Source organism: Chroicocephalus ridibundus, chromosome 8 (genome assembly GCF_963924245.1).
Source record: "Chroicocephalus ridibundus chromosome 8, bChrRid1.1, whole genome shotgun sequence".
Taxonomy (NCBI): Eukaryota; Metazoa; Chordata; class Aves; order Charadriiformes; family Laridae; genus Chroicocephalus; species Chroicocephalus ridibundus.
The window spans coordinates 45,685,726-45,698,527 of NC_086291.1; the positions used below are offsets into that span (position 1 = coordinate 45,685,726).

The 12,802-nt window shown below is 39.9% G+C and overlaps 1 protein-coding gene across 1 annotated transcript in view; it reads right to left on the reverse strand.

Annotated features, from left to right (window-relative positions):
* LOC134520134 (uncharacterized) overlaps positions 1-12,802 on the reverse strand; it is a 106,301-nt gene that overhangs the window by 84,119 nt on the left and 9,380 nt on the right. The window contains exons 6-10 of the mRNA XM_063345129.1: positions 12,304-12,441; positions 11,286-11,475; positions 10,109-10,236; positions 3,416-3,519; positions 725-890 (exon numbers count right to left, since the gene is read on the reverse strand). Coding sequence (XP_063201199.1) covers positions 725-890; positions 3,416-3,519; positions 10,109-10,236; positions 11,286-11,475; positions 12,304-12,441 — 726 coding nt within the window. The remainder of the gene's footprint in view (positions 1-724; positions 891-3,415; positions 3,520-10,108; positions 10,237-11,285; positions 11,476-12,303; positions 12,442-12,802) is intronic.

Consider the following 12,802-nt stretch of genomic DNA (forward strand, 5'->3'; position numbering starts at 1 on the left):
ACAAGTCAAGCAGGCATAACATTTTACTTAATTAAAAAAATAATGAGTTAGTTAAGCTACAAGACTATCTATGATTTTACTACCCAGAACACTGCAGCTTCCCCAAAGAAACCACAGCAAGTCCAACTTCAGACTCTAAGACCACGATAGATTACAGTGTACAAACCCAGTAGGACAACAGATCTTTAAAGGAAAATGACTGCAAAATGGAGCCTGTATTACTCTGTATACAATTAACTTAGTGAAGGAAAAATGTCAAAAGCTGCAATAGCAGTGCATATACAAAGGACTGAAAAGTCTCCAGGTGCTAAATACAAAGCTTGTAACGGACCAAACTGCAGAATAAAGCTCTCTATCCAAAGCAGGGTGCAATGGCAACGGCATCATTCTCCTCACACTGACCTGACCACGAACCCCAAAACTAATTAGCACAAACCAGACTCTGGAGTCCACAAGATAGTTCACACTTTTTTTTCTTTTTTTTTAAAAAAAAAAAAAAAAAAAAAAAAGTCTCTAGCCCACACATGCAAATCAAGCTCCTGTGACCAAACAGGACTGCATCCTCTTTTGGAATCAATATTAAAATAGCCAGTAGTTTCACCACCAAAATCACGTGGACAGAGGTGGTTTTGTACAAATCTGTGAAAAAGACTAATAAAAATATAAAAATTATGAGTCAGATAGATTGATGATAATTAAAAAAGAAAAAACAACATCCACTCACAGCAAGAGATTCAATCATGCCTGAGGTGGGTTTAGGAATGAATGAAAATGACCAGAAGAAATATTCCACTTTGTCTTCCTCGACTTCTCCAGAAGCTATAATTTCTTTCATTAGGACGACACACGCCTCTGTAGCACAAGATGGGAGAGCATCTATTAGCGGCTGCCTATAACACAAGAAAAAAGTACAATTAAACTAAACTGGGTAAAAAGACTTGCAATCAGAGTAAGAGAATAGTCTGCATGGGATTCTTTTTAGCTCCTAAAGTTAATAACCTTGTCCTGAGTAAAATTAGTCTAAAGTTAATAGAGAAAGTGGCAGAGTAGTTTAGATTACTTTCTAATATTTAAGAATATTCACTTGACTGTTTGTCAAAATCTGAGAATGAACCTAAGCCAAAACAAAATTTGTCCCTTTTGCATGAAGGAAAGTTTAAGATATTGTTACAAACATAAAACCTGGCATTAGATTGATTTCAAACAGGCTGATGACATTTTGTACTGAAATCAAGTAAAAACCTTGTTTCTTTGTTTTCACTTTTCAGAATATTGATTTCAGAGGGAGAAAAAAATTGTATTGATTTTAATAATACTGGATTAGTATTTCTGAAAGTCTCAAACCATTGGACTAGAACTATTCCTGGTGTTCCTCAGGGCTTAGTGTTGGGACCATTTCTGTTTAACATCTTTATTGATGACCTTGATAAGGACATAGAGTGTATCATCAGCAAGTTTGCAGATGACACCAAGCTCAGCGGGAGTGTTGATCTGCATGAGGATAGGGAGGCTCTACAAAGAGACTTGGATAGATTGGACCGACGGGCCAATGCTAATGGAATGTGCTTCAACAAGGCCAAGTGCCAGGTCCTGCACTTGGGCCACAACAACCCCATGCATCGCTACAGGCTTGGGGAAGCATGGCTGGAGAGCTGCCTGGCAGAAAAGGACCTGGGGGTTCTAATGGACAAGCGCCTGAATATGAGCCAGCAGTGTGCCCAGGTGGCCAAGAAAGCCAATGCCATCCTGGCTTGTATTAGAAATAGTGTGACCAGCAGGAGGGAGGTGATTGTCCCCCTGTACTCAGCACTGGTGAGGCCACACCTTGAGTATTGCCTCCAGTTTTGAGCACCTCAATACGAGAGAGATACCAAGGTGCAGAGGAGGGCAACGGAGCTGGTGAAGGGCCTGGAGAATAAATCTTATGAGGACCAACTGAAGGAGCTGGGACTGTTTAGTTTGAGGAAGAGGAGGCTGAGGGGAGACCTCATCACTCTCTACAACTACTTGAAAGGACATTGTAGAGAGGTTGGTGCTGGTCCCTTCTCACAGGTAATTAGCAATAGAACAAGAGGGAATGGGTTCAAGCTGCAGCAGGGTAGGTTTAGGCTGGACATTAGGAAAAAAAATTTCACAGAAAGAGTGGTCAGACACTGGAATAGGCTGCCCAAGGAGGTGGTTGAGTCACCATCCCTGAATGTGATTAAGAGTCATTTAGATGTGGTGTTGGGGATATGGTGTAGGGGAGAACATTGTAGAGCGGGGTTGATGGTTGGACTCGATGATCCCAAGGGTCTTTTCCAACTTGAATGATTCTATGATTCTATTCCTGACTGCAAATGAGCGGGGGCCTTGATCTTTAAAGCTGCAGTTCAATGACGGGTATAAACCATCCTGAGATCAGGCTGCTACTGAAAGATGTGGCTCCACCACGTGCACACTCCCAGCCTAACATTTGTTTCCTCTCCCTGAAGAGTACTAAGGCCACTGAAGACAGAGATCCAGGTAAGCTTTTTCATAACAAATGGCAGTAGATGCTTAAAACCAGCAGCACTGATTTCCACCTAAGCCTTGACTCAAGTTTCCTGTTCACATTGTTCCTGAAACAGGAAGTCTGTGTGTGGGAATAGGCATGGGACAGGAAAGTCTCTTTTGTATACAAAGTTCATTCAGTGAGAAGAGAATATCATCCTTCTGCCACATAAATAAGATCTGCAATACACGTTCTTCCTTTAAAGTGCTCCAAATTTGAATCCAACATTTGGGCATGAATTTAAAACATTAATCTATTTTAAATATTTACAAAACATTTGTAAATGTTTTTTACATTTACTACTCTGCACTGGTGAGGCCACACCTGGAATACTGCATCCAGTTTTGGGCTCCCCAGTTCAAGAGGGACAGGGAACTACTGGAGCGGGTCCAGCATAGAGCAACTAAGATGATTGAGGGACTGGAGCATCTCCCTTACGAGGAAAGGCTGAGAGAGCTGGGACTCTTTAGCCTGGAGAAGAGAAGGCTGAGGGGAGACCTTATTATGGCATACAAGTATCTAAAGGGTGGGTTGAAGGAGGGCGGTGCCAGACTCTTTTCATTGGTTCCCAGTGACAGGACAAGGGGCAATGGGCACAAGTTAGAACATAGGAAGTTCCGTTCAAATACACGGAAAAACTTCTTTACGGTGAGGGTGACAGAGCACTGGAACAGGCTGCCCAGGGAGGTTGTGCAGTCCCCTTCTCTGGAGATTTTCAAGACCTGCCTGGATGCAGTCCTGAGGGATGTGCTCTAGGCAATCCTGCTTTAGCAGGGGAGTTGGACTAGATGATCTCTAGAGGTCCCTTCCAACTCTGAAGTTTCTGTGATTCTGTGATTTCCTTCGTTTTTTTTTTAAATGCAATTACTAAAGGCACCTTACCAGTTGTCTCTGCATTTAAATGAAGATCTTTGCCATACTGCTTTTAAGGCCTCAAGAGAAAGTTGTCGAAGCTCAAACACGAGAGTCATGAAAAGGTCTGCAGTCTGTAAGAGAGCATAACAAATGTCATATTACAGCTGTGCAGAAACCAGTTTTACATAACAGAGCACGACAAGAGACTTTGGGTTATACCAGCATTGCCACAGATTTAAAATGTAACCTGAGAGTAAAACCTCTCTTCCCCGTGTCCCTATCTTCCTTCCCTCCCTTGCTTTTCTCTTCAGGCTGCAAACATGTAAGGAGAAGGGGTTTCACTTGGGATGTCAGTCACTTTCTCAAGCAACTGTGCTCAGTGACCACTATGCACACCACTAGCATACAAATGAATAATCAACCAAAATGCAGCACTGTGGTTACAATCCAGAAGAGAAGGCCATAATCCTCTCGGAGTTTGTACAGCAAGACCTTGATTTATGACCAGAACGGCCGGGATAGCCTTAACGCAAAATGCAACAATAGTCAAGCTAACTTCATATTAGTCTTAAGTTTATGATAAAGATCATTTAACTGAGGTTTGGACAATGCGTAAAGGTTTTGCTTGAGTACCTCTGGAGCTGTGTGAAAATATTGCATTTTACTGGGGAAAAGCCCAAGCATAACTGCTCTTACCTCTGCAGGAAGCATGGGCTTAGTGGAACGTGTAGTAGCAGAAGAGCTCTTCTCCCTGGCTGAGCTGAATTGCTACAACATACAGTAGCTATTTTACCTGCAGCACATTATCACACACACTTTTCAGTGTAAATAAATTCTAGCACTTCATTCACAAGCTGCTCCTTGCTCTTGTTGGCAAAACTGGAAAACCTACTTTAGGGTCACTTCATTAAAAAAACCTAAGTATTTCAGTCTAGTTGAACAGTTGAAGCTGAATAGTTATGTTTAATAATTTATTTGCATGTGCATGGCTGAAAGAAATTAAGAGCAATTCGGAGCAGACCCATGCTTTTCTGTTAAGTGAAGTAGCTACCTGTAGTAGACTACATTTAAAAAAACACCACTCCCACCCCTCACTTAACTTACGTGGCAGTATCAGTTTCTAATCAGCTGAAACAAGTATTTTTCAGGAACTACTGTCTTGAGGTACTTTTGGATGTGTATTATATTACCAGCACTAATTTTTATTTTCTAAAAAGTGATCCTGGAAGTCAAATTAATCGAATATTGAATTGAGCTAAACACATTACCAAGATGACAGAAGCCTTTCTATTTTTATGGAGTACAAAGCTTCCTGTGACATCCTTACTCAATCCAGGCCCTGTATTACCTACCGAGGCTATTCTCTGCTAAGAGAGGAGGATCTTTTCACCTTTTTTCATATTGTTTTCATTTGCACATACACTATTCATCACATTGTTATTTTGGCCTCAGTAGAAGCTTTTTGGAAAATGATATTTTAAAGGATAAATAGCCTGTAGATGTCTTCCTCTGAGACCTGTTCCAAAGTTCAAGAAGGGAGATAGGTCTCATTACTTGAAAAATTAACAGAATGTTAAATTCAGTAGTTTGTATGTTCACTTTAACCTAACTCTATAATGTACAAGTTTTAATCATGGTCCACGTCATACAGATTCACTTCAATTTGTTATTCACTTCAGAGGTGAAAGACTTAGACGTAGGACAACTGCTCTTGTTCCAAAGAAAACATTTTTCTTTGTGTAGAAATCATTCAAACAAAGTCTAATTCCACTAAACAACATTTCCAAAGGTCTGGGGAGAGACCTGCTTTGACATCCTAACCTTCCTTCCAGGAGCTGCTTCCAAAAGCAATGAAATATTGGAATAACTCAGTGCCAGCATTTGATTTTAATTCAAGATTGCCAAGACATTTCCAGTAAAAGAAGCTTTCAGTAAGAAGATGGAGTAATTTCTTACCATGTTGTTTGATAGGCTGAGGGAATAATTTGTTAGATCCAATACAAACATTATTTATGGTTTTGTTCTTTCGTAGCTTCTTTTCTTTTTAGCCATGGTATATTAATTTCATCAAATTGAAATTTATTCTCATACACGAAGCCCTATCTAGGTATTAATTCCAATAACATTTATAATTCCATAGCTAAAATTCAGTTAGATCTACATGTATTCCGTTCCATACCATACCACTGAAGACTATGGAGCTAGTGAAATAGATTACATTTCATGGCCTATAAAATATTCAGAGAACTGTATTTAATGAAGTTCTTCAAAAGGATTTGCAAAACGCAGGCCTTATCCACATTTTTACACAAGCAAATACACTATGGGCAGCAGATTAGGTGAGCTGGGGAGCCTCACAGATACTATCACAAGGAGCTGTCTGTGCAACATCTGATGAGCTCAGGTGGTTCATCAGCTGGAGGCCACAGCACAGTTCAAGGTAAAGTTTCCAGACTGATATATTTCCAGGTGATATAATTTTAGACTGTAGAATGACTTCATTCTACTTCACACCTGCTGACTAGACAAGCTCCTGTCTAATAACTCAGTGCAAAATTTCACAGAGAAACGGCTATTTTTACTTCCTAATAATAAAGCTTTAGAAGGAACTGTCTGGTCAGGTGGGCTGTTTTTATTTTTTACAGTAGGTTGCATTGAAATTGAGCTGTCAAATAAACAATAACCTCACTGTAAATGCCTCTATTTGTTGTATCGTAATAACAAACTACATGCAAATTTGGCTCCCATTCCCAGTCCTAAATGAAACATAAGGAAGCCTGGCTTTTATTTTACATAGAAGTTTGCTTTTCCTTCCATCTGCAGACACACTGTAGCTCTATTTAAAAAAAAAAAATCCTCTGCAAGTGTAAACATGGTATAGTTTAGATTGGAAGATAAAGTAGTAAAATGCTTCCCAATAAAAGTGTTTCTATTTATGATATATACAAGCACCCTTTGAAAGCTCGACACCTTATTTGCTGCCAAGTATAAGCCATGTCATCACAGGGGAGGTTGCTTTGAAAATGTGTTCAATGAACACTGTTGTTTCTGCCTACTAATTTAGGTTCTCAATGAAAGTCCTCTCCAGTAAATTTAGTATATGTCTTTGGAATTACGTAGCTGTCTCTTCTGTATGGAACCTCCGGTTTTCAGCTGTCTGATTTCTTTTTTCAACTATACCTATGTTAAAGAACAAGTGATTTCCTCAAATTGAAAGCCAAGCGTGAAATCAGATGGAGGTGACATATTCTTCTCCCTAAAGTCTACTGGTTGAACAGCTGCGGTTATTCTCTCCCTGCCATGGCATAACTTAATTTCCTTCTGATCCTCATCAGTTCTTTCTTATTTGGTTTCCTACCTTGACAGTGAACCTTATTTCAACCTCAATTTCAGGAAGGATGTAATTGTGCCTAGTCACGGACCAGGTTAAAGTTACCTAACAGGCCATTCCCAATGCTATCTTCTAAGGCCTTCCAATTCAAAGCAAAGACTTCTGTTCCTAGTAAAGTTGTTATTTTTATAGTCATACAGAAAAAGAACAGTTGAATTTCAAAAAAACAAAATCATCCATGTAACTACAGTATCTTCACTCATCTTGATAATCAGAACATCTTCCTTACGTGGGAAATATTGTTATACTCCCTACACCCACAAGTTAGAAAAATGCAAATCCAAACACTCGACTAGGTAGTAACCAGCAATTAGAATGCCTTATGAGAAAAAAAACAAATGGTGAGACCATGCCCTAAAGGTAAACTCTTTTGGGTCAGATTGGGGTGCAGGAGTTGGGCAGAGTGAATCTGACATAACTCTTGCCCACACTGCATACATACATACACAGACACATTCACCAGAGCTACCAATCCAGCATCAAAATCCAGACAGCCAAATGTAAATGCAGCCCCCAGCAGAAGCTGTGTGACAGGCTTCCTTCAAGACTCTCTCAAGCGAGGCTCCCTCTTCCCCATCCCTTTGCCCATTCTTTGTCAGTATGCAGCTTGTTCACTTAATGGTCCATTAGCTGATCTACATCCACATTGAAATTCAATATTGTCTCATAATAGCATTAAAAAATTAAACAACAACTTTGCTTCCTTGGAAATGACACAGTCTCCACCCCCACTTTCTCATCCCTCCACTGTTTTCCCTGGAGCTGGGGATTTTCCCTTCCATTTATTCTTGGTTTTGTGTCCTGAAAGAAAAGCATAATCTCACCTCATTCAGAGTCAAACAATAAGGGGACAAACAAGCTATACATGCGTAACAGTGGGGCTGTCTCCCAAGCAACGCTGTGGGCATTCCCATAACTTCTTTCCTGGCCCAAAGGACATTTTATCAGTTGGAATGAGGGATAATAAAGATCCCCTTTGAAATGTCTTGTCACACAGAAGGAACACCCTGAAACGGTGAAAATGGCTGACAACCAATCGAACCCTGTGCTGGGATAGACATATGATGAATAATTCACCTCTTTTTTAGGCAGTGGCGCGGACAGCAGCCGCTTGTGCTAATCTCAGTAATTTACAAAACAAATTTCCCACACATGAAGCCAGTGGGCCTCTTTAGAGACTGAAGTGACATCCCACTGTTACTGGGAAAAATCGTCGACCATTCTTTCAAAGACACTGAATTATGGATGTTCAAAAGAAGGTAGGATTTAGAGAAAGTTTCTCAGGTCCACTGCAGTAATTTCTTTTTTCAACATTTTGCAAACAGTATGTAGCTCTCTAGTCTGTTCCTAAATGCCATTGCATACTGCTGTTACAATGACAGCCACATAGAATTAAGCGTTATCATAACCAAAGAGGCTGCTCTTATTTTACATTAGCAAGAACCATTATGTTTATGGCTCTGTTAGCTCTCTATAGCCCCAATCTCCCTAATGTGCAGCTAAAAAAGACAGCAGACTTGCTTTTAACTTTGAGAAAGAAACCTATCCTATATACCACCACTCAGAAAGACCACCTGCTGCTTTCTCCTCAGCCCTGTCCTGAGGTCTTTGGCAGGCTGTGATACCAGTTCAGACTATGATCACCATTTAATAGGATGGGAGTAACTGCCAGGGTTGTGATTTATATTAGCGGACTGAAGTTGCCCACTTCAGTTGTGACTGTGATCCTTCTCCACCCTGTGCCTTTGCCTCAAGTCTCACACCACATTACACAAACATCTACTTGTGCTCATTAATCACACCTAAAGCTAAGAGAAACATGAATATACATAGCATATTAATTTCTAAAGAGGTACCACTGGCCCTGCAGAGCTGTAATCCAGCAGTGCACTTCTCCAGTCCCCATAAAGTACTCCCCCAGTATCTGTTTCCCCCCCAGTGAACAGATAGTCAGACCTTTTGTTCTTTGACATGGGACTTAACCTGGACAAAGGAAGGGCAAGTGCCTTCTCCTAAGCTAGGTCTGAAGTTTTTTGTTAACACCACTTGTACCTCCATGCATTTACCAGAGAGATCACAGCCCCATTGCCTTGTTCCAAAGCATGAACAATCTAACAAGACAAGAACATCAGAGGACAGGGACTGTATCAGGAATGATCTGACTAACCTCATCAGTGGCAAATTGATGGACGCACCAAGGTCCAGTTTAGTGCTTTCCCCATTAGCCCATACTTGTTTTCTAGTAAATCCTGACATGACTGACTTAGAACACAGAAGTGTGTTATTCTATTTCTAAATTTACATTTTTTTCCCCATTGTCCCATATAGGAACTTAATTACTAGCAAGAACCACTGCATCTGAAGGATAACGGGATATGAAGTGCCCTCTCTTTTAGGTCACCGCCCTAAGTTCATCTCAGGTCAGCAATGATTATGCACCATCATCTGTTGATCTTTCTGTATTGCATATAGCAGGTGTTCTTCACAATCTCTGAATTTCACAGAAGATAGGGATCTTAATTTCAAAGACAGTGACAAATGCTAACTGATCCAGTTGCTGCCCGTAACAACAAAAATTACAAGACTTGAGTGTCCTACAAAGACAGGCAGACCCTCACCTAGAATGATGGTCATCATAGAAAAAAATTAAGCCACTGCATGTTCCACATGACCAGAATATTCCAGCCTATGTTAGCAGCATCCACCAATTAAAATGGTTTAGGTGAGAAGAGATCCCCTCTGGACCCAAGCAGCATCCCCAGAAAACATGATGGTTTTTACTAGAATTCATCAAAAGCATGTGGAACTAATTAGCTAAGATCCAGAGGCAAGGGTTTCCTGTGCAAACTATTTTGAGGGGATGAGGGAACAGGAGAAGGACTGCGGAACTCCAACAAACATGGAAACAACAGCACTACCAGGAGTAGTATCCCATACTAAAGATGTAGATAAGAGTTTTTAGAATTAGGCATCAAAACTATCAGCGATAACCCAAACCAGACACTTTTTTTTGTTTATTTTTCCATGGCAAAAGAACTTTAGGAACATTTTCTTTCAGGTTCATTTAGAATACAGTTCAAAATTGCTCTTGCCAAATATTCAGGGGCCGTATGACATTTTGACTCTTCTTTTCAGTTTGATTTATTGTTTATATAGGAAAATGACACTTCAAAACATTTTATCTTTCTATAATTCTAAAATTCCCAAAGCAATGTAAGACTTCAGTATTTCAAAATTGCTGCCCTTCTAGTCACCTCTTATCTGTGTAGGAGAACTCTCAGACCACAAAGGGCTTTACAAGGAAATGGAGGTTCTTTGTAAAAGCTTACCTCAAAACTTGCACTATGTGCCAAGCAAAGCTTCCACACCAGTTCAGTCACTTCCCCTCCAGTTACTTCCCTCTCAGTTTTTTCCTTTTCATAGAGCATGCTGGTCACATACAGATCCTTGGAGTCCACTGGAGAGACATAAGGAAAAATCAGATATCTGGTGGTCGCTGGCCATTTGCTATGATTAACCCAAAATGCTAGGGGAAAGTTTCTCTCCGACCCTTTATTTCTGCATGTAAGAATCTCTCCAGACTCAGTAAAGCCAAAGGATGAATATGAATGCCTGCAGTCAAGTTGAATTTAAGAACACAACAGAATAAAGGCCTAAAGACTAGTGTGACCTGAAATAAAGAGTCAGAGAAACAAAACAAAGACGACACGCATAAAAAAGTCATGCTTTCCATCAATATGCCTCTTACAATGGCCCTGCTACTTTACATTCATCACCCTTTCAAATTTCATCTAATCATTCATTCAGCCCCACACTTCAACGTCCCAAAAACTCAACAGAACATCTAGGTGTCAAGAAAAATAAATGTCTCAGCTCTTAACCTGTTCTTGAGGAAGAATCTTGTCATCATATGTCAGCATAACTATAAACAAAAAGTGTCCTGGAAATTTGGATTTTTCTTTTAAAAAAAACAACATTATTTAGAAGCAGACAAAAAAAAAATAATACAAAGTGTTTCTCAACATTTAGAGGTCAACTTTAAAATCTTTCCTCAGGCAAGCCTCCCATTGACTTCAGTAAAATCATTCTCCTAAGGAACAGTCCACAGAGCAAAGATGCAGCAAAAATTTAAACTGTTCTCTGACATGGCACATCCTTAGTTCCATTAGGATTTGCAATTATTTAGGCTCCGTTTGTACACACACTAGGAATTGTCCATAGACACCAGAAGGCTGATGCTCTGCGTACAAGGGGGTTAGGTATATAAAGGAGGTAAAAAAGACTTGGCCATTACGGAAATCACTTTTGGAGACCCACCCAGCTTTCTTATAGCAGGTCCTAAAGTCCCAAAGAAGTGACAGCTCTCAGTAGCCCTGCCTGTAAAAACATCCACTTTAATATATTAAAGGAAATATCAGGTGCAAAGAGTTTTCACAGGCAAGACACAGTCCCAAGATTCTTCTAGGAAATAAAGTAAATTTATTTTAGCAGAAACATCCATGCTACCTTTGTTGTCCAGTGTCTCTGTTTCCACTTGGAAGAGTTTCAGTGAAGACTGTGTCTGTGTCTTTGCCCCATTGCCCTTCTGAGAGAACAGTGTAATGAGGTTGGACTCGGTACATTTGGCCTCTGACAGGACTCCATCCTTAATGCTCTGAACACATTCCAGTTTGGAGGACAGGATCCGCTGCTCAGACTGAGAAGAACAGATACTTCAGGTAAAGTCTTGATGATCTATGTCAGCCTGCCAAATCCTTTCTCTCCCAACTTCACACAGAATTCCAGTTCTGTGATACAGTGTGAAGTCTCTTGTCTAGACCTTTGACAGAGGTCAGCCTGTGGAGGTTAATATGCTCTTTATTTCCAGTCTAATTTTTCCATCAATGAAATGCAACTGCTAACTTTCAGTGCCAAATGGTCTCAATTCGTTTCAGTTCACAAAACATCAGTGTTAAGCAGACATTTTTGGTCAGCAGAGTTGAGAAAAGCAAAAGGCCGGTAAATTACGACTACCTAGTACAATACAAGAAACAAGTAATATGCACCTAATAAAAATGGCACAAGATACAAAAATTGACTGTATTTGCCATGAACAGTAGAAAGCTGTGCGTCTGGTTTTTAGAAAAGCTTCCATCTTTCCAAAATTTTCTGCAAATAACAGCTTTCTTTGCATAATGTATTTTTCTTATCCACATATCTCTATTCCTCTCTTTCATTCTCTACTTTCAGCTTACCACTATAACATATTTTAATGACAGAGTTTAATCCAGGCGCCTAACAACCTCCTGCATTTATACAAAGTTCATCAACTACAATGCAAATTTGCATTAAAAACAAATTCTGTGAATAACAGGCATTACAGGGACAACAATATTCATCATTTCTTTGCTAAGGATTCAAGTTTGGGCAGACACAAATATAATTGAGCATAAATGACTATTCAAAAATGTTTTCATTTACATTTTGACTCTTCAAAGAAATTAAAGGTCCTGTGGAAGAATCAGCGTTATTTCCCAACACTTACTGGCACATGAGGAAGAACAACAGACTGCACAGAGGTAAAGCCAGAATACCGATGAGAGCAGAGGTTTAAGTCCCTTGTCTTCATAAGAATAGGACCTTTTCGCTGATACCTGGTTGGGCATATTCCCAGAACATCCACCTAGTAACAAACGTACAGTGTTGAATCACACATACAGACATATACAAGCCAGTATTATGGGCTACTACAATTAATTTTAATAATCGCTTTGTTGTAATAACAATGCAACAGAGACCTAAAATCTCCCTTGCAGGACACTGGTTTCACCACAAAAGCCACGGAAAGGCAAATCATTTTAAAGACCTTGGTCAAACTTTATTAATAGCCAGGGTTTGTTGATTTGTTTAACTTCATGGTGTTATTCTGAATCAGATCATTTACAGACGTACGCTTTTTCATTTAAGATTTTGTGGGTTTGCAGGGAAGCATTCATTCAGAGAGCATTTCTACTCAGAAGAAATGTAATTACATACGGGTGTCC